The sequence below is a fragment of the Oncorhynchus mykiss genome, chromosome 25, assembly GCF_057628025.1.
Source record: "Oncorhynchus mykiss isolate SJ-2025 chromosome 25, ASM5762802v1, whole genome shotgun sequence".
In the NCBI taxonomy this organism is placed as follows: domain Eukaryota; kingdom Metazoa; phylum Chordata; class Actinopteri; order Salmoniformes; family Salmonidae; genus Oncorhynchus; species Oncorhynchus mykiss.
Window position 1 is genome coordinate 12,426,123 of NC_143046.1, and position 25,392 is coordinate 12,451,514.

The 25,392-nt window shown below is 48.8% G+C and overlaps 1 protein-coding gene across 1 annotated transcript in view; it reads left to right on the forward strand.

The window, feature by feature from the left end:
* arhgef9b (Cdc42 guanine nucleotide exchange factor (GEF) 9b) overlaps positions 1 to 25,392 on the forward strand; it is a 93,842-nt gene that overhangs the window by 11,968 nt on the left and 56,482 nt on the right. The window contains 3 exon segments of the mRNA XM_090220135.1: positions 14,615 to 14,947; positions 17,445 to 17,571; positions 17,725 to 17,825. Coding sequence (XP_090076261.1) covers positions 14,615 to 14,947; positions 17,445 to 17,571; positions 17,725 to 17,825 — 561 coding nt within the window.

Here is a 25,392-nt window from a genome sequence, read left to right on the forward strand (position 1 = left end):
GGCAGAGGGTGTGTCTGTTACTGAGGCAGAGGGTGTGTCTGTTACTGAGGGTGTGTCTGTTACTGAGGGTGTCTGTTACAGAGGGTGTCTGTTACAGAGGCAGAGGGTGTGTCTGTTACTGAGGGTGTGTCTGTTACTGAGGCAGAGGGTGTGTCTGTTACTGAGGGTGTGTCTGTTACTGAGGGTGTCTGTTACAGAGGGTGTCTGTTACAGAGGCAGAGGGTGTGTCTGTTACTGAGGGTGTGTCTGTTACTGAGGGTGTCTGTTACAGAGGGTGTCTGTTACAGAGGCAGATGGTGTGTCTGTTACTGAGGGTGTGTCTGTTACTGAGGGTGTCTGTTACAGAGGGTGTCTGTTACAGAGGCAGAGGGTGTGTCTGTTACTGAGGGTGTGTCTGTTACTGAGGCAGAGGGTGTGTCTGTTACAGAGGGTGTGTCTGTTACAGAGGCAGAGGGTGTGTCTGTTACTGAGGCAGAGGGTGTCTGTTACAGAGGGTGTGTCTGTTACAGAGGGTGTGTCTGTTACAGAGGGTGTGTCTGTTACAGAGGGTGTGTCTGTTACAGAGGGTGTGTCTGTTACTGAGGGTGTGTATGTTACTGAGGCAGAGAGTGTGTCTGTTACAGAGGGTGTGTCTGTTACAGAGGGTGTGTCTGTTACAGAGGCAGAGGGTGTGTCTGTTACTGAGGCAGAGGGTGTCTGTTACAGAGGGTGTGTCTGTTACAGAGGGTGTGTCTGTTACTGAGGGCGTGTCTGTTACTGAGGGTGTGTCTGTTACTGAGGCAGAGGGTGTGTCTGTTACAGAGGGTGTGTCTGTTACTGAGGCAGAGGGTGTGTCTGTTACTGAGGCAGAGGGTGTGTCTGTTACTGAGGGTGTGTCTGTTACTGAGGCAGAGGGTGTGTCTGTTACAGAGGGTGTGTCTGTTACAGAGGGTGTGTCTGTTACAGAGGCAGAGGGTGTGTCTGTTACTGAGGCAGAGGGTGTCTGTTACAGAGGGTGTGTCTGTTACAGAGGGTGTGTCTGTTACAGAGGGTGTGTCTGTTACTGAGGGTGTGTCTGCTACTGAGGGTGTGTCTGTTACTGAGGCAGAGGGTGTGTCTGTTACAGAGGGTGTGTCTGTTACTGAGGCAGAGGGTGTGTCTGTTACTGAGGCAGAGGGTGTGTCTGTTACTGAGGGTGTGTCTGTTACTGAGGCAGAGGGTGTGTCTGTTACAGAGGGTGTGTCTGTTACAGAGGGTGTGTCTGTTACAGAGGCAGAGGGTGTGTCTGTTACTGAGGCAGAGGGTGTCTGTTACAGAGGGTGTGTCTGTTACAGAGGGTGTGTCTGTTACAGAGGGTGTGTCTGTTACAGAGGGTGTGTCTGTTACAGAGGGTGTGTCTGTTACTGAGGGTGTGTCTGTTACTGAGGCAGAGGGTGTGTCTGTTACAGAGGGTGTGTCTGTTACAGAGGGTGTGTCTGTTACAGAGGCAGAGGGTGTGTCTGTTACTGAGGCAGAGGGTGTCTGTTACAGAGGGTGTGTCTGTTACAGAGGGTGTGTCTGTTACAGAGGCAGAGGGTGTGTCTGTTACTGAGGCAGAGGGTGTCTGTTACAGAGGGTGTGTCTGTTACAGAGGGTGTGTCTGTTACTGAGGGTGTGTCTGTTACAGAGGGTGTGTCTGTTACTGAGGGTGTGTCTGTTACTGAGGCAGAGAGTGTGTCTGTTACAGAGGGTGTGTCTGTTACAGAGGGTGTGTCTGTTACTGAGGCAGAGGGTGTGTCTGTTACTGAGGCAGAGGGTGTCTGTTACAGAGGGTGTGTCTGTTACAGAGGGTGTGTCTGTTACTGAGGGTGTGTCTGTTACTGAGGGTGTGTCTGTTACTGAGGCAGAGGGTGTGTCTGTTACAGAGGGTGTGTCTGTTACTGAGGCAGAGGGTGTGTCTGTTACTGAGGCAGAGGGTGTGTCTGTTACTGAGGGTGTGTCTGTTACTGAGGCAGAGGGTATGTCTGTTACAGAGGGTGTGTCTGTTACAGAGGGTGTGTCCGTTACAGAGGCAGAGGGTGTGTCTGTTACTGAGGCAGAGGGTGTCTGTTACAGAGGGTGTGTCTGTTACAGAGGGTGTGTCTGTTACTGAGGGTGTGTCTGTTACTCAGGGTGTGTCTGTTACTGAGGCAGAGGGTGTGTCTGTTACAGAGGGTGTGTCTGTTACTGAGGCAGAGGGTGTGTCTGTTACTGAGGCAGAGGGTGTGTCTGTTACTGAGGGTGTGTCTGTTACTGAGGCAGAGGGTGTGTCTGTTACAGAGGGTGTGTCTGTTACAGAGGGTGTGTCTGTTACTGAGGCAGAGGGTGTGTCTGTTACTGAGGCAGAGGGTGTGTCTGTTACTGAGGCAGAGGGTGTGTCTGTTACAGAGGCAGAGGGTGTGTCTGTTACTGAGGGTGTGTCTGTTACTGAGGCAGAGGGTGTGTCTGTTACAGAGGCAGAGGGTGTGTCTGTTACTGAGGCAGAGGGTGTGTCTGTTACTGAGGGTGTGTCTGTTACTGAGGGTGTCTGTTACAGAGGGTGTCTGTTACAGAGGCAGAGGGTGTGTCTGTTACTGAGGGTGTGTCTGTTACTGAGGCAGAGGGTGTGTCTGTTACTGAGGGTGTGTCTGTTACTGAGGGTGTCTGTTACAGAGGGTGTCTGTTACAGAGGCAGAGGGTGTGTCTTTTACTGAGGGTGTGTCTGTTACTGAGGGTGTCTGTTACAGAGGGTGTCTGTTACAGAGGCAGATGGTGTGTCTGTTACTGAGGGTGTGTCTGTTACTGAGGGTGTCTGTTACAGAGGGTGTCTGTTACAGAGGCAGAGGGTGTGTCTGTTACTGAGGGTGTGTCTGTTACTGAGGCACAGGGTGTGTCTGTTACAGAGGGTGTGTCTGTTACAGAGGGTGTGTCTGTTACAGAGGCAGAGGGTGTGTCTGTTACTGAGGCAGAGGGTGTCTGTTACAGAGGGTGTGTCTGTTACAGAGGGTGTGTCTGTTACAGAGGGTGTGTCTGTTACAGAGGGTGTGTCTGTTACAGAGGGTGTGTCTGTTACTGAGGGTGTGTATGTTACTGAGGCAGAGAGTGTGTCTGTTACAGAGGGTGTGTCTGTTACAGAGGGTGTGTCTGTTACAGAGGCAGAGGGTGTGTCTGTTACTGAGGCAGAGGGTGTCTGTTACAGAGGGTGTGTCTGTTACAGAGGGTGTGTCTGTTACTGAGGGCGTGTCTGTTACTGAGGGTGTGTCTGTTACTGAGGCAGAGGGTGTGTCTGTTACAGAGGGTGTGTCTGTTACTGAGACAGAGGGTGTGTCTGTTACTGAGGCAGAGGGTGTGTCTGTTACTGAGGGTGTGTCTGTTACTGAGGCAGAGGGTGTGTCTGTTACAGAGGGTGTGTCTGTTACAGAGGGTGTGTCTGTTACAGAGGCAGAGGGTGTGTCTGTTACTGAGGCAGAGGGTGTCTGTTACAGAGGGTGTGTCTGTTACAGAGGGTGTGTCTGTTACAGAGGGTGTGTCTGTTACTGAGGGTGTGTCTGCTACTGAGGGTGTGTCTGTTACTGAGGCAGAGGGTGTGTCTGTTACAGAGGGTGTGTCTGTTACTGAGGCAGAGGGTGTGTCTGTTACTGAGGCAGAGGGTGTGTCTGTTACTGAGGGTGTGTCTGTTACTGAGGCAGAGGGTGTGTCTGTTACAGAGGGTGTGTCTGTTACAGAGGGTGTGTCTGTTACAGAGGCAGAGGGTGTGTCTGTTACTGAGGCAGAGGGTGTCTGTTACAGAGGGTGTGTCTGTTACAGAGGGTGTGTCTGTTACAGAGGGTGTGTCTGTTACAGAGGGTGTGTCTGTTACAGAGGGTGTGTCTGTTACTGAGGGTGTGTCTGTTACTGAGGCAGAGGGTGTGTCTGTTACAGAGGGTGTGTCTGTTACAGAGGGTGTGTCTGTTACAGAGGCAGAGGGTGTGTCTGTTACTGAGGCAGAGGGTGTCTGTTACAGAGGGTGTGTCTGTTACAGAGGGTGTGTCTGTTACAGAGGCAGAGGGTGTGTCTGTTACTGAGGCAGAGGGTGTCTGTTACAGAGGGTGTGTCTGTTACAGAGGGTGTGTCTGTTACTGAGGGTGTGTCTGTTACAGAGGGTGTGTCTGTTACTGAGGGTGTGTCTGTTACTGAGGCAGAGAGTGTGTCTGTTACAGAGGGTGTGTCTGTTACAGAGGGTGTGTCTGTTACTGAGGCAGAGGGTGTGTCTGTTACTGAGGCAGAGGGTGTCTGTTACAGAGGGTGTGTCTGTTACAGAGGGTGTGTCTGTTACAGAGGGTGTGTCTGTTACTGAGGGTGTGTCTGTTACTGAGGGTGTGTCTGTTACTGAGGCAGAGGGTGTGTCTGTTACAGAGGGTGTGTCTGTTACTGAGGCAGAGGGTGTGTCTGTTACTGAGGCAGAGGGTGTGTCTGTTACTGAGGGTGTGTCTGTTACTGAGGCAGAGGGTATGTCTGTTACAGAGGGTGTGTCTGTTACAGAGGGTGTGTCCGTTACAGAGGCAGAGGGTGTGTCTGTTACTGAGGCAGAGGGTGTCTGTTACAGAGGGTGTGTCTGTTACAGAGGGTGTGTCTGTTACAGAGGGTGTGTCTGTTACTGAGGGTGTGTCTGTTACTCAGGGTGTGTCTGTTACTGAGGCAGAGGGTGTGTCTGTTACAGAGGGTGTGTCTGTTACTGAGGCAGAGGGTGTGTCTGTTACTGAGGCAGAGGGTGTGTCTGTTACTGAGGGTGTGTCTGTTACTGAGGCAGAGGGTGTGTCTGTTACAGAGGGTGTGTCTGTTACAGAGGGTGTGTCTGTTACTGAGGCAGAGGGTGTGTCTGTTACTGAGGCAGAGGGTGTGTCTGTTACTGAGGCAGAGGGTGTGTCTGTTACAGAGGCAGAGGGTGTGTCTGTTACTGAGGGTGTGTCTGTTACTGAGGCAGAGGGTGTGTCTGTTACAGAGGCAGAGGGTGTGTCTGTTACTGAGGCAGAGGGTGTGTCTGTTACTGAGGGTGTGTCTGTTACTGAGGGTGTCTGTTACAGAGGGTGTCTGTTACAGAGGCAGAGGGTGTGTCTGTTACTGAGGGTGTGTCTGTTACTGAGGCAGAGGGTGTGTCTGTTACTGAGGGTGTGTCTGTTACTGAGGGTGTCTGTTACAGAGGGTGTCTGTTACAGAGGCAGAGGGTGTGTCTGTTACTGAGGGTGTGTCTGTTACTGAGGGTGTCTGTTACAGAGGGTGTCTGTTACAGAGGCAGATGGTGTGTCTGTTACTGAGGGTGTGTCTGTTACTGAGGGTGTCTGTTACAGAGGGTGTCTGTTACAGAGGCAGAGGGTGTGTCTGTTACTGAGGGTGTGTCTGTTACTGAGGCAGAGGGTGTGTCTGTTACAGAGGGTGTGTCTGTTACAGAGGGTGTGTCTGTTACAGAGGCAGAGGGTGTGTCTGTTACTGAGGCAGAGGGTGTCTGTTACAGAGGGTGTGTCTGTTACAGAGGGTGTGTCTGTTACAGAGGGTGTGTCTGTTACAGAGGGTGTGTCTGTTACAGAGGGTGTGTCTGTTACTGAGGGTGTGTATGTTACTGAGGCAGAGAGTGTGTCTGTTACAGAGGGTGTGTCTGTTACAGAGGGTGTGTCTGTTACAGAGGCAGAGGGTGTGTCTGTTACTGAGGCAGAGGGTGTCTGTTACAGAGGGTGTGTCTGTTACAGAGGGTGTGTCTGTTACTGAGGGCGTGTCTGTTACTGAGGGTGTGTCTGTTACTGAGGCAGAGGGTGTGTCTGTTACAGAGGGTGTGTCTGTTACTGAGGCAGAGGGTGTGTCTGTTACTGAGGCAGAGGGTGTGTCTGTTACTGAGGGTGTGTCTGTTACTGAGGCAGAGGGTGTGTCTGTTACAGAGGGTGTGTCTGTTACAGAGGGTGTGTCTGTTACAGAGGCAGAGGGTGTGTCTGTTACTGAGGCAGAGGGTGTCTGTTACAGAGGGTGTGTCTGTTACAGAGGGTGTGTCTGTTACAGAGGGTGTGTCTGTTACTGAGGGTGTGTCTGCTACTGAGGGTGTGTCTGTTACTGAGGCAGAGGGTGTGTCTGTTACAGAGGGTGTGTCTGTTACTGAGGCAGAGGGTGTGTCTGTTACTGAGGCAGAGGGTGTGTCTGTTACTGAGGGTGTGTCTGTTACTGAGGCAGAGGGTGTGTCTGTTACAGAGGGTGTGTCTGTTACAGAGGGTGTGTCTGTTACAGAGGCAGAGGGTGTGTCTGTTACTGAGGCAGAGGGTGTCTGTTACAGAGGGTGTGTCTGTTACAGAGGGTGTGTCTGTTACAGAGGGTGTGTCTGTTACAGAGGGTGTGTCTGTTACAGAGGGTGTGTCTGTTACTGAGGGTGTGTCTGTTACTGAGGCAGAGGGTGTGTCTGTTACAGAGGGTGTGTCTGTTACAGAGGGTGTGTCTGTTACAGAGGCAGAGGGTGTGTCTGTTACTGAGGCAGAGGGTGTCTGTTACAGAGGGTGTGTCTGTTACAGAGGGTGTGTCTGTTACAGAGGCAGAGGGTGTGTCTGTTACTGAGGCAGAGGGTGTCTGTTACAGAGGGTGTGTCTGTTACAGAGGGTGTGTCTGTTACTGAGGGTGTGTCTGTTACAGAGGGTGTGTCTGTTACTGAGGGTGTGTCTGTTACTGAGGCAGAGAGTGTGTCTGTTACAGAGGGTGTGTCTGTTACAGAGGGTGTGTCTGTTACTGAGGCAGAGGGTGTGTCTGTTACTGAGGCAGAGGGTGTCTGTTACAGAGGGTGTGTCTGTTACAGAGGGTGTGTCTGTTACAGAGGGTGTGTCTGTTACTGAGGGTGTGTCTGTTACTGAGGGTGTGTCTGTTACTGAGGCAGAGGGTGTGTCTGTTACAGAGGGTGTGTCTGTTACTGAGGCAGAGGGTGTGTCTGTTACTGAGGCAGAGGGTGTGTCTGTTACTGAGGGTGTGTCTGTTACTGAGGCAGAGGGTATGTCTGTTACAGAGGGTGTGTCTGTTACAGAGGGTGTGTCCGTTACAGAGGCAGAGGGTGTGTCTGTTACTGAGGCAGAGGGTGTCTGTTACAGAGGGTGTGTCTGTTACAGAGGGTGTGTCTGTTACAGAGGGTGTGTCTGTTACTGAGGGTGTGTCTGCTACTGAGGGTGTGTCTGTTACTGAGGCAGAGGGTGTGTCTGTTACAGAGGGTGTGTCTGTTACTGAGGCAGAGGGTGTGTCTGTTACTGAGGCAGAGGGTGTGTCTGTTACTGAGGGTGTGTCTGTTACTGAGGCAGAGGGTGTGTCTGTTACAGAGGGTGTGTCTGTTACAGAGGGTGTGTCTGTTACAGAGGCAGAGGGTGTGTCTGTTACTGAGGCAGAGGGTGTCTGTTACAGAGGGTGTGTCTGTTACAGAGGGTGTGTCTGTTACAGAGGGTGTGTCTGTTACAGAGGGTGTGTCTGTTACAGAGGGTGTGTCTGTTACTGAGGGTGTGTCTGTTACTGAGGCAGAGGGTGTGTCTGTTACAGAGGGTGTGTCTGTTACAGAGGGTGTGTCTGTTACAGAGGCAGAGGGTGTGTCTGTTACTGAGGCAGAGGGTGTCTGTTACAGAGGGTGTGTCTGTTACAGAGGGTGTGTCTGTTACAGAGGCAGAGGGTGTGTCTGTTACTGAGGCAGAGGGTGTCTGTTACAGAGGGTGTGTCTGTTACAGAGGGTGTGTCTGTTACTGAGGGTGTGTCTGTTACAGAGGGTGTGTCTGTTACTGAGGGTGTGTCTGTTACTGAGGCAGAGAGTGTGTCTGTTACAGAGGGTGTGTCTGTTACAGAGGGTGTGTCTGTTACTGAGGCAGAGGGTGTGTCTGTTACTGAGGCAGAGGGTGTCTGTTACAGAGGGTGTGTCTGTTACAGAGGGTGTGTCTGTTACAGAGGGTGTGTCTGTTACTGAGGGTGTGTCTGTTACTGAGGGTGTGTCTGTTACTGAGGCAGAGGGTGTGTCTGTTACAGAGGGTGTGTCTGTTACTGAGGCAGAGGGTGTGTCTGTTACTGAGGCAGAGGGTGTGTCTGTTACTGAGGGTGTGTCTGTTACTGAGGCAGAGGGTATGTCTGTTACAGAGGGTGTGTCTGTTACAGAGGGTGTGTCCGTTACAGAGGCAGAGGGTGTGTCTGTTACTGAGGCAGAGGGTGTCTGTTACAGAGGGTGTGTCTGTTACAGAGGGTGTGTCTGTTACAGAGGGTGTGTCTGTTACTGAGGGTGTGTCTGTTACTCAGGGTGTGTCTGTTACTGAGGCAGAGGGTGTGTCTGTTACAGAGGGTGTGTCTGTTACTGAGGCAGAGGGTGTGTCTGTTACTGAGGCAGAGGGTGTGTCTGTTACTGAGGGTGTGTCTGTTACTGAGGCAGAGGGTGTGTCTGTTACAGAGGGTGTGTCTGTTACAGAGGGTGTGTCTGTTACAGAGGCAGAGGGTGTGTCTGTTACTGAGGCAGAGGGTGTCTGTTACAGAGGGTGTGTCTGTTACAGAGGGTGTGTCTGTTACAGAGGGTGTGTCTGTTACAGAGGGTGTGTCTGTTACAGAGGGTGTGTCTGTTACTGAGGGTGTGTCTGTTACTGAGGCAGAGGGTGTGTCTGTTACAGAGGGTGTGTCTGTTACAGAGGGTGTGTCTGTTACAGAGGCAGAGGGTGTGTCTGTTACTGAGGGTGTGTCTGTTACTGAGGCAGAGGGTGTGTCTGTTACTGAGGGTGTGTCTGTAACAGAGGGTGTGTCTGTTACAGAGGCAGAGGGTGTGTCTGTTACTGAGGCAGAGGGTGTGTCTGTTACTGAGGCAGAGGGTGTGTCTGTTACTGAGGCAGAGGGTGTGTCTGTTACTGAGGCAGAGGGTGTCTGTTACTGAACCAGAGGGTGTGTCTGTTACAGAGAGTGTGTCTGTTACTGAGGCAGAGGGTGTCTGTTACTGAACCAGAGGGTGTCTGTTACAGAGGGTGTGTCTGTTACTGAGGCAGAGGGTGTGTCTGTTACAGAGGGTGTGTCTGTTACTGAGGCAGAGGGTGTGTCTGTTACTGAGGGTGTGTCTGTTACAGAGGCAGAGGGTGTGTCTGTTACAGAGGGTGTGTCTGTTACAGAGGCAGAGGGTGTGTCTGTTACAGAGGGTGTGTCTGTTACAGAGGCAGAGGGTGTGTCTGTTACTGAACCAGAGGGTGTCTGTTACAGAGGCAGAGGGTGTGTCTGTTACTGAGCCAGAGTGTGTCTGTTACAGAGGCAGAGGGTGTGTCTGTTACAGAGGCAGAGGGTGTCTGTTACTGAGGGTGTGTCTGTTACTGAGGCAGAGGGTGTGTCTGTTACAGAGGGTGTGTCTGTTACTGAGGCAGAGGGTGTGTCTGTTACAGAGGGTGTGTCTGTTACTGAGGCAGAGGGTGTCTGTTACTGAGGCAGAGGGTGTGTCTGTTACTGAGGCAGAGGGTGTGTCTGTTACTGAGGCAGAGGGTGTGGGTGTGTCTTTTACAGAGGCAGAGGGTGTCTGTTACTGGGGGTGTGTCTGTTACTGAGGCAGAGGGTGTGTCTGTTACTGAGGCAGAGGGTGTGTCTGTTACTGAGGCAGAGGGTGTCTGTTACTGAGGCAGAGGGTGTGTCTGTTACTGAGGCAGAGGGTGTGTCTGTTACTGAGGCAGAGGGTGTCTGTTACTGAGGCAGAGGGTGTGTCTGTTACTGAGGCAGAGGGTGTGTCTGTTACTGAGGCAGAGGGTGTGTCTGTTACAGAGGCAGAGGGTGTGTCTGTTACAGAGGGTGTCTGTTACAGAGGCAGAGGGTGTCTGTTACTGAGGCAGAGGGTGTGTCTGTTACTGAGGCAGAGGGTGTGTCTGTTACAGAGGGTGTCAGGTTACAGAGGCAGAGGGTGTCTGTTACTGAGGCAGAGGGTGTGTCTGTTACTGAGGCAGAGGGTGTGTCTGTTACAGAGGGTGTGTCTGTTACAGAGGGTGTGTCTGTTACAGAGGCAGAGGGTGTGTCTGTTACTGAGGCAGAGGGTGTCTGTTACAGAGGGTGTGTCTGTTACAGAGGGTGTGTCTGTTACAGAGGGTGTGTCTGTTACAGAGGGTGTGTCTGTTACAGAGGGTGTGTCTGTTACTGAGGGTGTGTCTGTTACTGAGGCAGAGGGTGTGTCTGTTACAGAGGGTGTGTCTGTTACAGAGGGTGTGTCTGTTACAGAGGCAGAGGGTGTGTCTGTTACTGAGGCAGAGGGTGTCTGTTACAGAGGGTGTGTCTGTTACAGAGGGTGTGTCTGTTACAGAGGCAGAGGGTGTGTCTGTTACTGAGGCAGAGGGTGTCTGTTACAGAGGGTGTGTCTGTTACAGAGGGTGTGTCTGTTACTGAGGGTGTGTCTGTTACAGAGGGTGTGTCTGTTACTGAGGGTGTGTCTGTTACTGAGGCAGAGAGTGTGTCTGTTACAGAGGGTGTGTCTGTTACAGAGGGTGTGTCTGTTACTGAGGCAGAGGGTGTGTCTGTTACTGAGGCAGAGGGTGTCTGTTACAGAGGGTGTGTCTGTTACAGAGGGTGTGTCTGTTACAGAGGGTGTGTCTGTTACTGAGGGTGTGTCTGTTACTGAGGGTGTGTCTGTTACTGAGGCAGAGGGTGTGTCTGTTACAGAGGGTGTGTCTGTTACTGAGGCAGAGGGTGTGTCTGTTACTGAGGCAGAGGGTGTGTCTGTTACTGAGGGTGTGTCTGTTACTGAGGCAGAGGGTATGTCTGTTACAGAGGGTGTGTCTGTTACAGAGGGTGTGTCCGTTACAGAGGCAGAGGGTGTGTCTGTTACTGAGGCAGAGGGTGTCTGTTACAGAGGGTGTGTCTGTTACAGAGGGTGTGTCTGTTACAGAGGGTGTGTCTGTTACTGAGGGTGTGTCTGTTACTCAGGGTGTGTCTGTTACTGAGGCAGAGGGTGTGTCTGTTACAGAGGGTGTGTCTGTTACTGAGGCAGAGGGTGTGTCTGTTACTGAGGCAGAGGGTGTGTCTGTTACTGAGGGTGTGTCTGTTACTGAGGCAGAGGGTGTGTCTGTTACAGAGGGTGTGTCTGTTACAGAGGGTGTGTCTGTTACAGAGGCAGAGGGTGTGTCTGTTACTGAGGCAGAGGGTGTCTGTTACAGAGGGTGTGTCTGTTACAGAGGGTGTGTCTGTTACAGAGGGTGTGTCTGTTACAGAGGGTGTGTCTGTTACAGAGGGTGTGTCTGTTACTGAGGGTGTGTCTGTTACTGAGGCAGAGGGTGTGTCTGTTACAGAGGGTGTGTCTGTTACAGAGGGTGTGTCTGTTACAGAGGCAGAGGGTGTGTCTGTTACTGAGGCAGAGGGTGTCTGTTACAGAGGGTGTGTCTGTTACAGAGGGTGTGTCTGTTACTGAGGTTGTGTCTGTTACTGAGGCAGAGGGTGTGTCTGTTACAGAGGGTGTGTCTGTTACAGAGGGTGTGTCTGTTACAGAGGCAGAGGGTGTGTCTGTTACTGAGGCAGAGGGTGTCTGTTGCAGAGGGTGTGTCTGTTACAGAGGGTGTGTATGTTACAGAGGGTGTGTCTGTTACAGAGGCAGAGGGTGTGTCTGTTACTGAGGCAGAGGGTGTCTGTTACTGAGGCAGAGGGTGTGTCTGTTACTGAGGCAGAGGGTGTGTCTGTTACAGAGGCAGAGGGTGTCTGTTACAGAGGGTGTGTCTGTTACAGAGGGTGTGTCTGTTACAGAGGCAGAGGGTGTGTCTGTTACTGAGGGTGTGTCTGTTACTGAGGCAGAGGGTGTGTCTGTTACTGAGGGTGTGTCTGTAACAGAGGGTGTGTCTGTTACAGAGGCAGAGGGTGTGTCTGTTACTGAGGCAGAGGGTGTGTCTGTTACTGAGGCAGAGGGTGTGTCTGTTACTGAGGCAGAGGGTGTGTCTGTTACTGAGGCAGAGGGTGTCTGTTACTGAACCAGAGGGTGTGTCTGTTACAGAGAGTGTGTCTGTTACTGAGGCAGAGGGTGTCTGTTACTGAACCAGAGGGTGTCTGTTACAGAGGGTGTGTCTGTTACTGAGGCAGAGGGTGTGTCTGTTACAGAGGGTGTGTCTGTTACTGAGGCAGAGGGTGTGTCTGTTACTGAGGGTGTGTCTGTTACAGAGGCAGAGGGTGTGTCTGTTACAGAGGGTGTGTCTGTTACAGAGGCAGAGGGTGTGTCTGTTACAGAGGGTGTGTCTGTTACAGAGGCAGAGGGTGTGTCTGTTACTGAACCAGAGGGTGTCTGTTACAGAGGCAGAGGGTGTGTCTGTTACTGAGCCAGAGTGTGTCTGTTACAGAGGCAGAGGGTGTGTCTGTTACAGAGGCAGAGGGTGTCTGTTACTGAGGGTGTGTCTGTTACTGAGGCAGAGGGTGTGTCTGTTACAGAGGGTGTGTCTGTTACTGAGGCAGAGGGTGTGTCTGTTACAGAGGGTGTGTCTGTTACTGAGGCAGAGGGTGTCTGTTACTGAGGCAGAGGGTGTGTCTGTTACTGAGGCAGAGGGTGTGTCTGTTACTGAGGCAGAGGGTGTGGGTGTGTCTTTTACAGAGGCAGAGGGTGTCTGTTACTGGGGGTGTGTCTGTTACTGAGGCAGAGGGTGTGTCTGTTACTGAGGCAGAGGGTGTGTCTGTTACTGAGGCAGAGGGTGTCTGTTACTGAGGCAGAGGGTGTGTCTGTTACTGAGGCAGAGGGTGTGTCTGTTACTGAGGCAGAGGGTGTCTGTTACTGAGGCAGAGGGTGTGTCTGTTACTGAGGCAGAGGGTGTGTCTGTTACTGAGGCAGAGGGTGTGTCTGTTACAGAGGCAGAGGGTGTGTCTGTTACAGAGGGTGTCTGTTACAGAGGCAGAGGGTGTCTGTTACTGAGGCAGAGGGTGTGTCTGTTACTGAGGCAGAGGGTGTGTCTGTTACAGAGGGTGTCAGGTTACAGAGGCAGAGGGTGTCTGTTACTGAGGCAGAGGGTGTGTCTGTTACTGAGGCAGAGGGTGTGTCTGTGACAGAGGGTGTCTGTTACAGAGGCAGAGGGTGTGTCTGTTACAGAGGCAGAGGGTGTGTCTGTTACAGAGGCAGAGGGTGTGTCTGTTACAGAGGCAGAGGGTGTGTCTGTTACAGAGGGTGTGTCTGTTACAGAGGGTGTGTCTGTTACAGAGGGTGTATTGTGGGTATTCTTTTGCCCCATCTGTTGGCCAGAAGAGGAAGTAGAGTCAGATGTTTCTGTGTGGAGAGTGTAGAGTCAGAGTTTTCTGTGTGGAGAGTGTTCGTTAGACAACAGTAGTCTGTCTTTCCTGCCCCTTCCTGTCTCCTCCACACAGAAACACACCAGGAAATCTGGTCCTAAAAAACATAGGAATCTAGTTCTGAAAGTCCAGTCCTCACGGCTCCCTTAGACATTCCAGATATGTATTCTATTCAAACCCAGTCCTCACGGCTCCCTTAGACATTCCAGATATGTATTCTAATCAAACCCAGTCCTCACGGCTCCCTTAGACATTCCAGATATGTATTCTATTCAAACTCATTCCTCACGGCTCCCTTAGACATTCCAGATATGTATTCTATTCAAACCCAGTCCTCACGGCTCCCTTAGACATACCAGATATGTAATTCTATTCCAACCCAGTCCTCACGGCTCCCTTAGACATTCCAGATATGTATTCTATTCCAACCCATTCCTCACGGCTCCCTTAGACATTACAGATATGTATTCTATTCCAACCCATTCCTCACGGCTCCCTTAGACATTCCAGATATGTATTCTATTCCAACCCATTCCTCACGGCTCCCTTAGACATTACAGATATGTATTCTATTCAAACTCATTCCTCACGGCTCCCTTAGACATTCCAGATATGTATTCTATTCAAACCCATTCCTCACGGCTCCCTTAGACATTCCAGATATGTATTCTATTCCAACCCATTCCTCACGGCTCCCTTAGACATTACAGATATGTATTCTATTCCAACCCATTCCTCACGGCTCCCTTAGACATTCCAGATATGTATTCTATTCCAACCCATTCCTCACGGCTCCCTTAGACATTACAGATATGTATTCTAATCAAACCCAGTCCTCACGGCTCCCTTAGACATTCCAGATATGTAATTCTATTCCAGCTCCAGAGCACCTGGATCAGCTGGTCAACTCATTCTCCAGTCGTCCGTTAGTAAAATCAGGAGTCGTAGTGCAAATATGTGCAACGGAAAACAGTGTGTGTGTGTGTGTGAGACTGCCCACACTCTAACTGCAGCTACACACACGCCTCCATCCCTCCACACCGTGTTCAGATTACTCATCTGATCTCCCCTCTGGTCTCTCTCACAGCAAGTCAGGACATGTCAGTCCCTCCTGTACTGCACTGGGCTTTGTCTAACAGTGGATTCTCCTGTAGAGTAATATTGGGCTTGGTGTAACAGTGGATTCTCCTGTAGAGTAGTACTGGGCTTGGTGTAACAGTGGATTCTCCTGTAGAGTAGTACTGGGCTTGGTCTAACAGTGGATTCTCCTCTAAGGAAAATAAAATGGAAACTAACTATGGAAATCAGGGTTGTGTATGGAGTTAGATGGAAATGTTTTATATAACCAGATTGATGGATTGATTGATTGCTCAATTGATGGATTTATTGATTAATTAATTGATTGATTGATTAGGGAGCTCTATCAGGCAGTGTTTTGAAGAGACCCAAGTCAGTCCAGTCCTGTTCTTGTCCAGTGAAGACCCCTGACCCTCCCAAGCCCCCCCACCCTCGCCCCCGTCCCTCCTCAGCCCTGGTCGACCTCCGAGTCTGCAGTCCCTTCCCAGAGGGCTGTGTGTTTGCCGTTACCCAGCAGGCCAAGGGGGGCTCTCTGTGCCGGCACAGACGCAGGCCTGGTCCCATGATGCACCTCTCTCCGGGGCAGAGACGGACAGGCGGTCTGGCCAGGCCTTGCTCTGTCATAGAGCCCTCCGTTACCATGGAGATACACCCTGGGCAGAGTCACAGAGTAAGACCTCACACACACACACACACACACACACACTATCCCACTGCTGAGAGAATGAAAGTGGGAGTGTGTGTGGAGACTGACCAGTAGTCTCTGCCAACTTTCAGTTAAATATAGGCTGTAGTCCTAATGAATCAACCATACCACGCACTGTATTTATACACTCCTACTCTACAATAATGCTGCACCCTCTGGCCCATTTCTACAAGTCTGTATTCATACATCTGCCTTTCCTTTAGCTGCTCTTCCTCTGCTCTCTCTCTCTGTCTCCCTGTCTCTGTCTGTCTCTCTCTCTCTCTCTCTACTCTCTCTCTCTCTCTCTCTCTCTCTGTCTCCCTGTCTCTGTCTCTCTCTCTCTCTCTCTCTCTCTCTCTACTCTCTCTCTCTCTGTCTCCCTGTCTCTGTCTGTCTCTCTCTCTCTCTACTCTCTCTCTCTCTCTCTCTCTCTGTCTCCCTGTCTCTGTCTGTCTGTCTCTCTCTCTCTGTCTCCCTGTCTCTGTCTGTCTCTCTCTCTCTCTCTCTACTCAATTCAATTCAATTCAATTCAAGGGCTTTATTGGCATGGGAAACATGTGTTAACATTGCCAAAGCAAGTGAGGTAGACAACATACAAAGTGAAAATATAAAGTGAAAAACAACAAAAATTAAAAGTAAACATTACTCTCTCTCTCTCTCTCTCTCTCTGTCTCCCTGTCTCTGTCTCTCTCTCTCTCTCTCTCTCTCTCTCTACTCTCTCTCTCTCTGTCTCCCTGTCTCTGTCTGTCTCTCTCTCTCTCTCTCTCTCTCTCTCTCTCTCTCTCTCTCTCTCTCTCTGTCTCCCTGTCTCTGTCTGTCTGTCTCTCTCTCTCTCTCTCTCTCTCTCTCTATCTCTACTCTCTCTCTCTACTCTCACTTTCTCACTTTCACTCTTCCTCTGTCCGTGGCCAATTTTCTGCATCAACGCTACGTTCTGTCCATTCATTATTCCCTCATTATAATAACTCACCCTCTGAACTTTTCACCTGGAGACTCATTCACCTGACTTGTAGGAATGATTCATACTGTATCACCTGACTGGTAGGAATGATTCATATTATATCACCTGACTGGTAGGAATGATTCATTTTGTATCACCTGACTGGTAGGAATGATTCATATTGTATCACCTGACTGGTAGGAATGATTCATATTATATCACCTGACTGGTAGGAATGATTCATTTTGTATCACCTGACTGGTAGGAATGATTCATACTGTATCACCTGACTGGTAGGAATGATTCATATTGTATCACCTGACTGGTAGGAATGATTCATATTGTATCACCTGACTGGTAGGAATGATTCATATTGTATCACCTGACTGGTAGGAATGATTCATATTGTATCACCTGACTGGTAGGAATGATTCAAATTGCATCACCTGACTGGTAGGAATGATTCATATTGTATCACCTGACTGGTAGGAATGATTCATATTGTATCACCTGACTGGTAGGAATGATTCATATTGTATCACCTGACTGGTAGGAATGATTCATATTGTATCACCTGACTGGTAGGAATGATTCATATTGTATCACCTGACTGGTAGGAATGATTCATATTGTATCACCTGACTGGTAGGAATGATTCATATTGTATCACCTGACTGGTAGGAATGATTCAAATTGCATCACCTGACTGGTAGGAATGATTCATATTGCATCACCTGACTGGTAGGAATGATTCATATTGTATCACCTGACTGGTAGGAATGATTCATATTGTATCACCTGACTGGTAGGAATGATTCAAATTGCATCACCTGACTGGTAGGAATGATTCATATTGTATCACCTGACTGGAAGGAATGATTCATATTGTATCACCTGACTGGTAGGAATGATTCATATTGTATCACCTGACTGGAAGGAATGATTCATATTGTGTCACCTGACTGGTAGGAATGATTCATATTGTATCACCTGACTGGTAGGAATGATTCAAATTGCATCACCTGACTGGTAGGAATGATTCATATTGTATCACCTGACTGGAAGGAATGATTCACATTGTATCACCTGACTGGTAGGAATGATTCATATTGTATCACCTGACTGGAAGGAATGATTCATATTGTGTCACCTGACTGGTAGGAATGATTCATATTGTATCACCTGACTGGTAGGAATGATTCATATTGTATCACCTGACTGGTAGGAATGATTCATATTGTATCACCTGACTGGTAGGAATGATTCAAATTGCATCACCTGACTGGTAGGAATGATTCATATTGTATCACCTGACTGGTAGGAATGATTCATATCACAAGGTTGTCTGATACATGCACTCAGAACCAATGCACCAGAATATACTGTGGGGTTTAAATGTTCTGTACTGAGAAGAAAATAAGATGTATTGCTGGGGGTTTCTGTACATACTGTATGTGAGAGACGTTGGGTGTGTGTTTGTGCTTGCTTGCGCGCGTGTGTGTGTGTGCGTGTGTGCTTGCGTAACTGTCCAGTGTGTTCCAGGCCCTGTCTCGTCCCCTGGGGGCATCACCTTTAGAGCCCCCCCTCAGAGTGTCTCTTCAGAGGTGTCACTCCCTCCCTCTCCCCCCCAGCATCCTCACCACTCTGGCCCTGTTCCCGGGACACACAGGTACTACATGTGTGTGTGTGTGTGTGTGTGTGTGTGTGGGGGGGGGGGGGGGGGGGGGGGGGTTGCCTGCCTGTGTCAGTGTTTGCATGTTGGTGTATGCATGCTTGTGTGTGTGTGTGGCGGTTGAACTGTTTGTGTGTCTGTCCCCTACAGCAGACTCCCAGTCATCCTCAGTGTGTCTTGGTGATGGAGAGGCTGGCAGCTGCAGGAGGAGACTGCTCAGAACAGGCTCTGGTCCACTACAAGTCAACATCGTGAGTCACTGCCCACCATATCCTGTAATGTCACTATATTAGCCTGTTACCATGTTAGCATGCTAGCATGTTAGCATGCTAGCATGTTAGCATGCTAGCATGTTAGCATGCTAGCATGTTAGCCTGTTAGCCTGTTAGCATTTTAGCACGTTAACCTGTTAGACTGTTAGCATGTTCAGTCATAAGTCACTGAGTGCATCCCAAATGGCACCCTATTCCCTATAGACGGATTAGCTGACAACGTCACAAAAGCGATGTCCGCGCTTCAAAGGGGCAGAAGGTCGTGTGTTGTTATGGTTCTGGATAGCCAGATAGCTAGCAACAATGACAAGAATCTGCCATGTGGCGGCAGTTAGCCTAGCGGTTAAGAGCATTAGTCCAGTAACCGAAAGATCGCTGGTTGAAATCCCCGAGGCGGCAAGTTGAAAAATCTGCCAATGTGCCCTGGAGCAAGGCACTTAACCCTAATTTCTCCTGTAAGCCTCTCTGGATAAGGGTCTCTGCTATTTTTTTAAATATAGATTTTTACAAAATGTAATCATAAGTGTCTTGTTTCAGCTCGTTTGATCTTGTTCTTGATACCATGTCTTGTTTTGAGGTGTTTTGACTGTCAGGTCTATGCTAATATGGCTAAAATACATTTGCTAGCTAACCAACAAGTGTAACGATGTATTTGAGAGACAAGTGCACATTGTGCAACTTTATTTATGTTTTCAATAAATATTGGAGATTAAATATAGTTTACAGTCTACTGTAAGTCAAACCTGTCTGTTCTGTCCCATAGTTACGCACCTGTCGGTTTTGTTGCTAAACAACCAACCCATCTATAGGCCATGGTCCTTTGGGAGGTAGTCACTGTTATTTCAGAAAAGAAAAAGACACACACACACACGGACGCACGCACGCATGCACACACACACACACACACACGCACGCACACACGCACGCACGCACGCACGCACGCAGGCAGGCACACACACACACACACACACACACATAAAGAATGCTTTGGGGCCCAAACCCAGTATCTCAGAGAAAGGCCCTTTGATGAAGACGGGGCCCCAAGGAATCTTATCTGAAGGAGAGACTCTGAGTCTAACGGTTAATGAGCTGGAAGTGTACACACACACACACACACACACACACACACACAGCTGGAGGTAGAACTCTGTATTTTGCCACCACAACCATTCTGGAGTTGAACAGTGTTTGTTGTCAGTTCCATGCTGTTGCCATGACACTGTGTGTTTCCTGTTTATCTTCAGGATTCTATCTTTAGAAAGCCTTTTTAAGTGTGAGTTAAATAGACAGTGTGTGGGTGAGAGAGAGAGATGGGGGGGATGTACAGAGAAGAAAATAGGATGGGGAGATGGAGAGAGGGGTGAGAGAGAGAGATGGGGGGACGCACAGAGAAGAAAATAGGATGGGGAGATGGAGAGAGGGGTGAGAGAGAGATGGGGGAGGGGGATGCACAGAGAAGAAAATAGGGTGTGGAGATGGAGAGAGGGGTGAGAGAGAGATGGGGGGATGCACAGAGAAGAAAGGAGAGGTAGAGATGTGTTTGTTGATGGCCAGAGAGATAAAGGAGAGGGAGAGATGTGTTTGTTGATGGCCAGATAGATAAAGGAGAGGGAGAGATGTGTTTGTTGATGGCCAGATAGATAAAGGAGAGGGAGAGATGTGTTTGTTGATGGCCAGATAGATAAAGGAGAGGGAGAGATGTGTTTGTTGATGGCCAGAGAGATAAAGGAGCGGGAGAGATGTGTTTGTTGATGGCCAGATAGATAAAGGAGAGGGAGAGATGTGTTTGTTGATGGCCAGAGAGATAAAGGAGAGGGAGAGATGTGTTTGTTGATGGCCAGATAGATAAAGGAGAGGGAGAGATGTGTTTGTTGATGTCCCCACCCCCCTTCTCCAGTCAGACTAGTGAAGCCCACAGACCCCAGGCAGAAAGAGAAAGCTTCCTCACTGCAGTGGATTAGCTGCTAATGCTGACGCCTCGCTTTCATTTCAATAAACTCCTCTTCTCCTCTCTTGTCATTTTCTTTTGTCTTATCTTCTCTTATCTTCTCTTCTCCTCTCCTCTCTCTCCTCTCTCTCCTCTCTCCACTCCCTCCTCACCTCTCTCCTTTCTTCCTTCTCCTCCCCTCCTTTTTCTTCTCCCCTCCCCTCCCCTCCTCTCCTCTCCTCCCTCTTCTCCTCTCCTCTCTCTCCTCTCTCTCCTCTCTCCACTCCCTCCTCACCTCTCTCCTTTCTTCCTTCTCCTCCCCTCCTTTTTCTTCTCCCCTCCCCTCCCCTCCTCTCCTCTCCTCCCTCTTCTCCTCTCCTCTCTCTCCTCTCTCTCCTCTCGCCACTCCCTCCTCTCCTCCCTCCTCTCCTCCCTCCTCTCCAAGCTCCTGTCCTCTCTCTCCTCTCCCCCCTTCTCCCTTCTCCTTTCAGCTCCTCTCATGTTAATAACAGTGTAGTAACAGGGTAGTATTGTCTGTTGCCGCTGCTCTGCCTAAAGCCGGAAGCCTAAAGCTCTCCCATCAGACTATCATAGTATCACTGGCTGAACTGGCCAGCAGCATCAGTACAGGTTAACAGTGGCCAGCAGCATCAGTACAGGTTAACAGTGACCAGCAGCATCAGTACAGGTTAACAGTGACCAGCAGCATCAGTACAGGTTAACAGTGGCCAGCAGCATCAGTAGAGGTGAACAGTGGCCAGCAGCATCAGTACAGGTTAACAGTGGCCAGCAGCATCAGTACAGGTTAACAGTGGCCAGCAGCATCAGTAGAGGGTAACAGTGGCCAGCAGCATCAGTAGAGGGTAACAGTGGCCAAGTCACTTTAGGCCAACCTGAGCTTGTCTAATCAGATGATGCAACTGCAGTCATTATGAGCTACATGAGTCAGCAGTTAGCACGCAGAGAGCAGAGCAGGACTCACAGATGAGGGAGAACACACACGTTACTACTCTACTCAGGCGTGTTCATTTAATCACCCAGTGCAGGTGATGCGCATCTCTGTGACCTCAAACGTCACATGCACTGTCTTCAAACCTCACACTCTGTCTTCAAACCTCACACTCTGTCTTCAAACCTCACACACACTGTCTTCAAACCTCGCACACTGTCTTCAAACCTCACACACTGTCTTCAAACCTCACACTCTGTCTTCAAACCTCACACTCTGTCTTCAAACCTCACACTTTGTCTTCAAACCTCACACTCTGTCTTCAAACGTCACATGCACTGTCTTCAAACCTCACACTCTGTCTTCAAACCTCACACTCTGTCTTCAAACCTCCCACTCTGTCTTCAAACCTCACACTCTGTCTTCAAACCTCACACTCTGTCTTCAAACCTCACACACTGTCTTCAAACCTCACACACTGTCTTCAAACGTCACACTTTGTCTTCAAACCTCACACTCTGTCTTCAAACGTCACATGCACTGTCTTCAAACCTCACACTCTGTCTTCAAACCTCACACTCTGTCTTCAAACCTCCCACTCTGTCTTCAAACCTCACACTCTGTCTTCAAACCTCACACTCTGTCTTCAAACCTCACACACTGTCTTCAAACCTCACACACTGTCTTCAAACCTCACACTCTGTCTTCAAACCTCACACTCTGTCTTCAAACCTCACACTCTGTCTTCAAACCTCACACAATGTCTTCAAACCTCACACACTGTCTTCAAACCTCACACACTGTCTTCAAACCTCACACCCTGTCTTCAAACCTCACACACTGTCTTCAAACCTCACACTCTGTCTTCAAACCTCACACACACTGTCTTAAAACCTCACACAATGTCTTCAAACCTCACACACACTGTCTTCAAACCTCACACACTGTCTTCAAACCTCACACTCTGTCTTCAAACCTCACACACTGTCTTCAAACCTCATACACTGTCTTCAAACCTCACACACTGTCTTCAAACCTCGCACACGGTCTTCAAATCTCACACACACTGTCTTCAAACCTCACACACTGTCTTCAAACCTCACACACTGTCTTCAAACCTCACACACAGTCTTCAAACCTCACACACTGTCTTCAAACCTCACACACACTGTCTTCAAACCTCACACACAGTCTTCAAATCTCACACACAGTCTTCAAACCTCACACACTGTCTTCAAACCTCATACACTGTCTTCAAACCTCACACACACTGTCTTCAAACCTCACACACAGTCTTCAAATCTCACACACAGTCTTCAAACCTCACACACACTGTCTTCAAACCTCACACACACTGTCTTAAAACCTCACACAATGTCTTTTTCAGTGTAGATTCCTCGGTATAGGTGTATTAGTCAGACTCAGACAATCGGTTTCCAGAAGGGTAAGAACTAAGCATCACTGATGATAAGGGGTTGTGGGAACCTCTCTTCCCCTGAATCTCTCTTCCTCTGAATCTCTCTTCCTCCGAATATCTTATAGCTTAATGCATCAACTTTACACAAGACAGACTCTCAATAAGAAAATAGCCAGTGAGTTGGTACTCTTTTTCACCATTAGAGAGGTCCCTTCTGTTTAGCAATGGGGAGGTCCAGTTCCCCCTCTGCTCAGCTATGGGGGGGTCCAGTTACCCTCTGCTCAGCTACATATCCTGTTCCAACGTTCCAACACTACATATCCTGTTCCAATGCTAAACATCCTGTTCCAACGCTACACATCCTGTTCCAACACTACACATCCTGTTCCAACACTACACATCCTGTTCCAACGCTACACATCCTGTTCCAATGCTACACATCCTGTTCCAACGCTACACATCCTGTTCCAACGCTACACATCCTGTTCCAACGCTACACATCCTGTTCCAACACTACACATCTTGTTCCAACGCTACACATCCTGTTCCAACACTATATATCCTGTTCCAACACTACATATCCTGTTCCAACACTACACATCCTGTTCCAACGCTACACATCCTGTTCCAACACTACACATCCTGTTCCAACACTACACATCCTGTTCCAACGCTACACATCCTGTTCCAACGCTACACATCCTGTTCCAACGCTACACATCCTGTTCCAACGCTACACATCCTGTTCCAACGCTACACATCCTGTTCCAACGCTACATATCCTGTTCCAACACTACACATCCTGTTCCAACACGACATATCCTGTTCCAACGCTACACATCCTGTTCCAACACTACACATCCTGTTCCGACGCTACACATCCTGTTCCAACGCTACACATCCTGTTCCAACACTACATATCCTGTTCCAACACTACATATCCTGTTCCAACACTACACATCCTGTTCCAACACGACATATCCTGTTCCAACGCTACACATCCTGTTCCAACACTACACATCCTGTTCCGACGCTACACATCCTGTTCCAACGCTACACATCCTGTTCCAACACTACATATCCTGTTCCAACACTACACATCCTGTTCCAACACTACACATCCTGTTCCAACGCTACATATCCTGCTCCAACGCTACACATCCTGTTCCAACGCTACACATCCTGTTCCAACGCTACACATCCTGTTCCAACGTTCCAACACCCAACACTACACATCCTGTTCCAACGCTACACATCCTGTTCCAATGTTCCAACACCCAACACTACGCATCCTGTTCCAACACTACATATCCTGTTCCAACGCTACACATCCTGTTCCAACGCTACACATCCTGTTCCAACGCTACACATCCTGTCCAACGTTCCAACACCCAACGCTACACATCCTGTTCCAACGTTCCAACACCCAACACTACACATCCTGTTCCAACACTACACATCCTGTTCCAACACTACACATCCTGTTCCAACGCTACACATCCTGTTCCAAGTCTCCAACGCACTGTACTATATCAGGCATGTACGCACTGTACTATACCAAGCATGTGTGTGTGTGTGTGTGTGTGTGTGTGTGTGTGTGTGTGTGTGTGTGTGTGTGTGTGTGTGTGTGTGTGTGTGTGTGTGTGTGTGTGTGTGTGTGCGCTGTACTGCATGGATCTGTTCTAGAATGTCTAGGCCGTTCCAGAGTTTCTGCTGTACTCCTGTGAATGGGAATGTGTTCTTCTCATATGTGGGGGATCCCAGGTGGGCTGATGGGTGTTGACAGGAGCAGCCCAGTGCTCCACTCACAGGCAGTACACTGGAAAACAACACCAAGCTAATTTCTAGATATCCTGCCCATTCCTAACATGGATGGTTTGGTCACATCTGTACTGTGGAATGTCCTGCCATGGGTATAGACACTTCTCAATGGACTTGGTTAGGAATCTTACAGTAGGACTTGGTTAGCTATCGTCCAGTAAGACTTGGTTAAGTATCTTACAGTAGAACTTAGTTAAGTATCTTACAGTAGGTGCAGATATAACTGCAGTGTTATCATGTGAAAACTCATTAATGCAGATATAACTGCGGTGTTATCATGTGGGAACTCATTAATACAGATATAACTGCAGTGTTATCATGTGGGAACTCATTAATACAGATATAACTGCAGTGTTATCATGTGGGAACTCATTAATGCAGATATAACTGCAGTGTTATCATGTGGGAACTCATTAATGCAGATATAACTGCAGTGTTATCATGTGGGAACTCATTAATACAGATATAACTGCAGTGTTATCATGTGGGAACTCATTAATGCAGATATAACTGCAGTGTTATCATGTGGGAACTCATTAATGCAGATATAACTGCAGTGTTATCATGTGGGAACTCATTAATACAGATATAACTGCAGTGTTATCATGTGGGAACTCATTAATGCAGATATAACTGCAGTGTTATCATGTGGGAACTCATTAATGCAGATATAACTGCAGTGTTATCATGTGGGAACTCATTAATGCAGATATAACTGCAGTGTTATCATGTGGGAACTCATTAATGCAGATATAACTGCAGTGTTATCATGTGGGAACTCATTAATGCAGATATAACTGCAGTGTTATCATGTGGGAACTCATTAATGCAGATATAACTGCAGTGTTATCATGTGGGAACTCATTAATACAGATATAACTGCAGTGTTATCATGTGGGAACTCATGAATGCAGATATAACTGCAGTGTTATCATGTGGGAACTCATTAATGCAGATATAACTGCAGTGTTATCATGTGGGAACTCATGAATGCAGATATAACTGCAGTGTTATCATGTGGGAACTCATGAATGCAGATATAACTGCAGTGTTATCATGTGGGAACTCATTAATGCAGATATAACTGCAGTGTTATCATGTGGGAACTCATTAATACAGATATAACTGCAGTGTTATCATGTGGGAACTCATTAATGCAGATATAACTGCAGTGTTATCATGTGGGAACTCATTAATGCAGATATAACTGCAGTGTTATCATGTGGGAACTCATGAATGCAGATATAACTGCAGTGTTATCATGTGGGAACTCATGAATGCAGATATAACTGCAGTGTTATCATGTGGGAACTCATGAATACAGATATAACTGCAGTGTTATCATGTGGGAACTCATTAATGCAGATATAACTGCAGTGTTATCATGTGGGAACTCATTAATGCAGATATAACTGCAGTGTTATCATGTGGG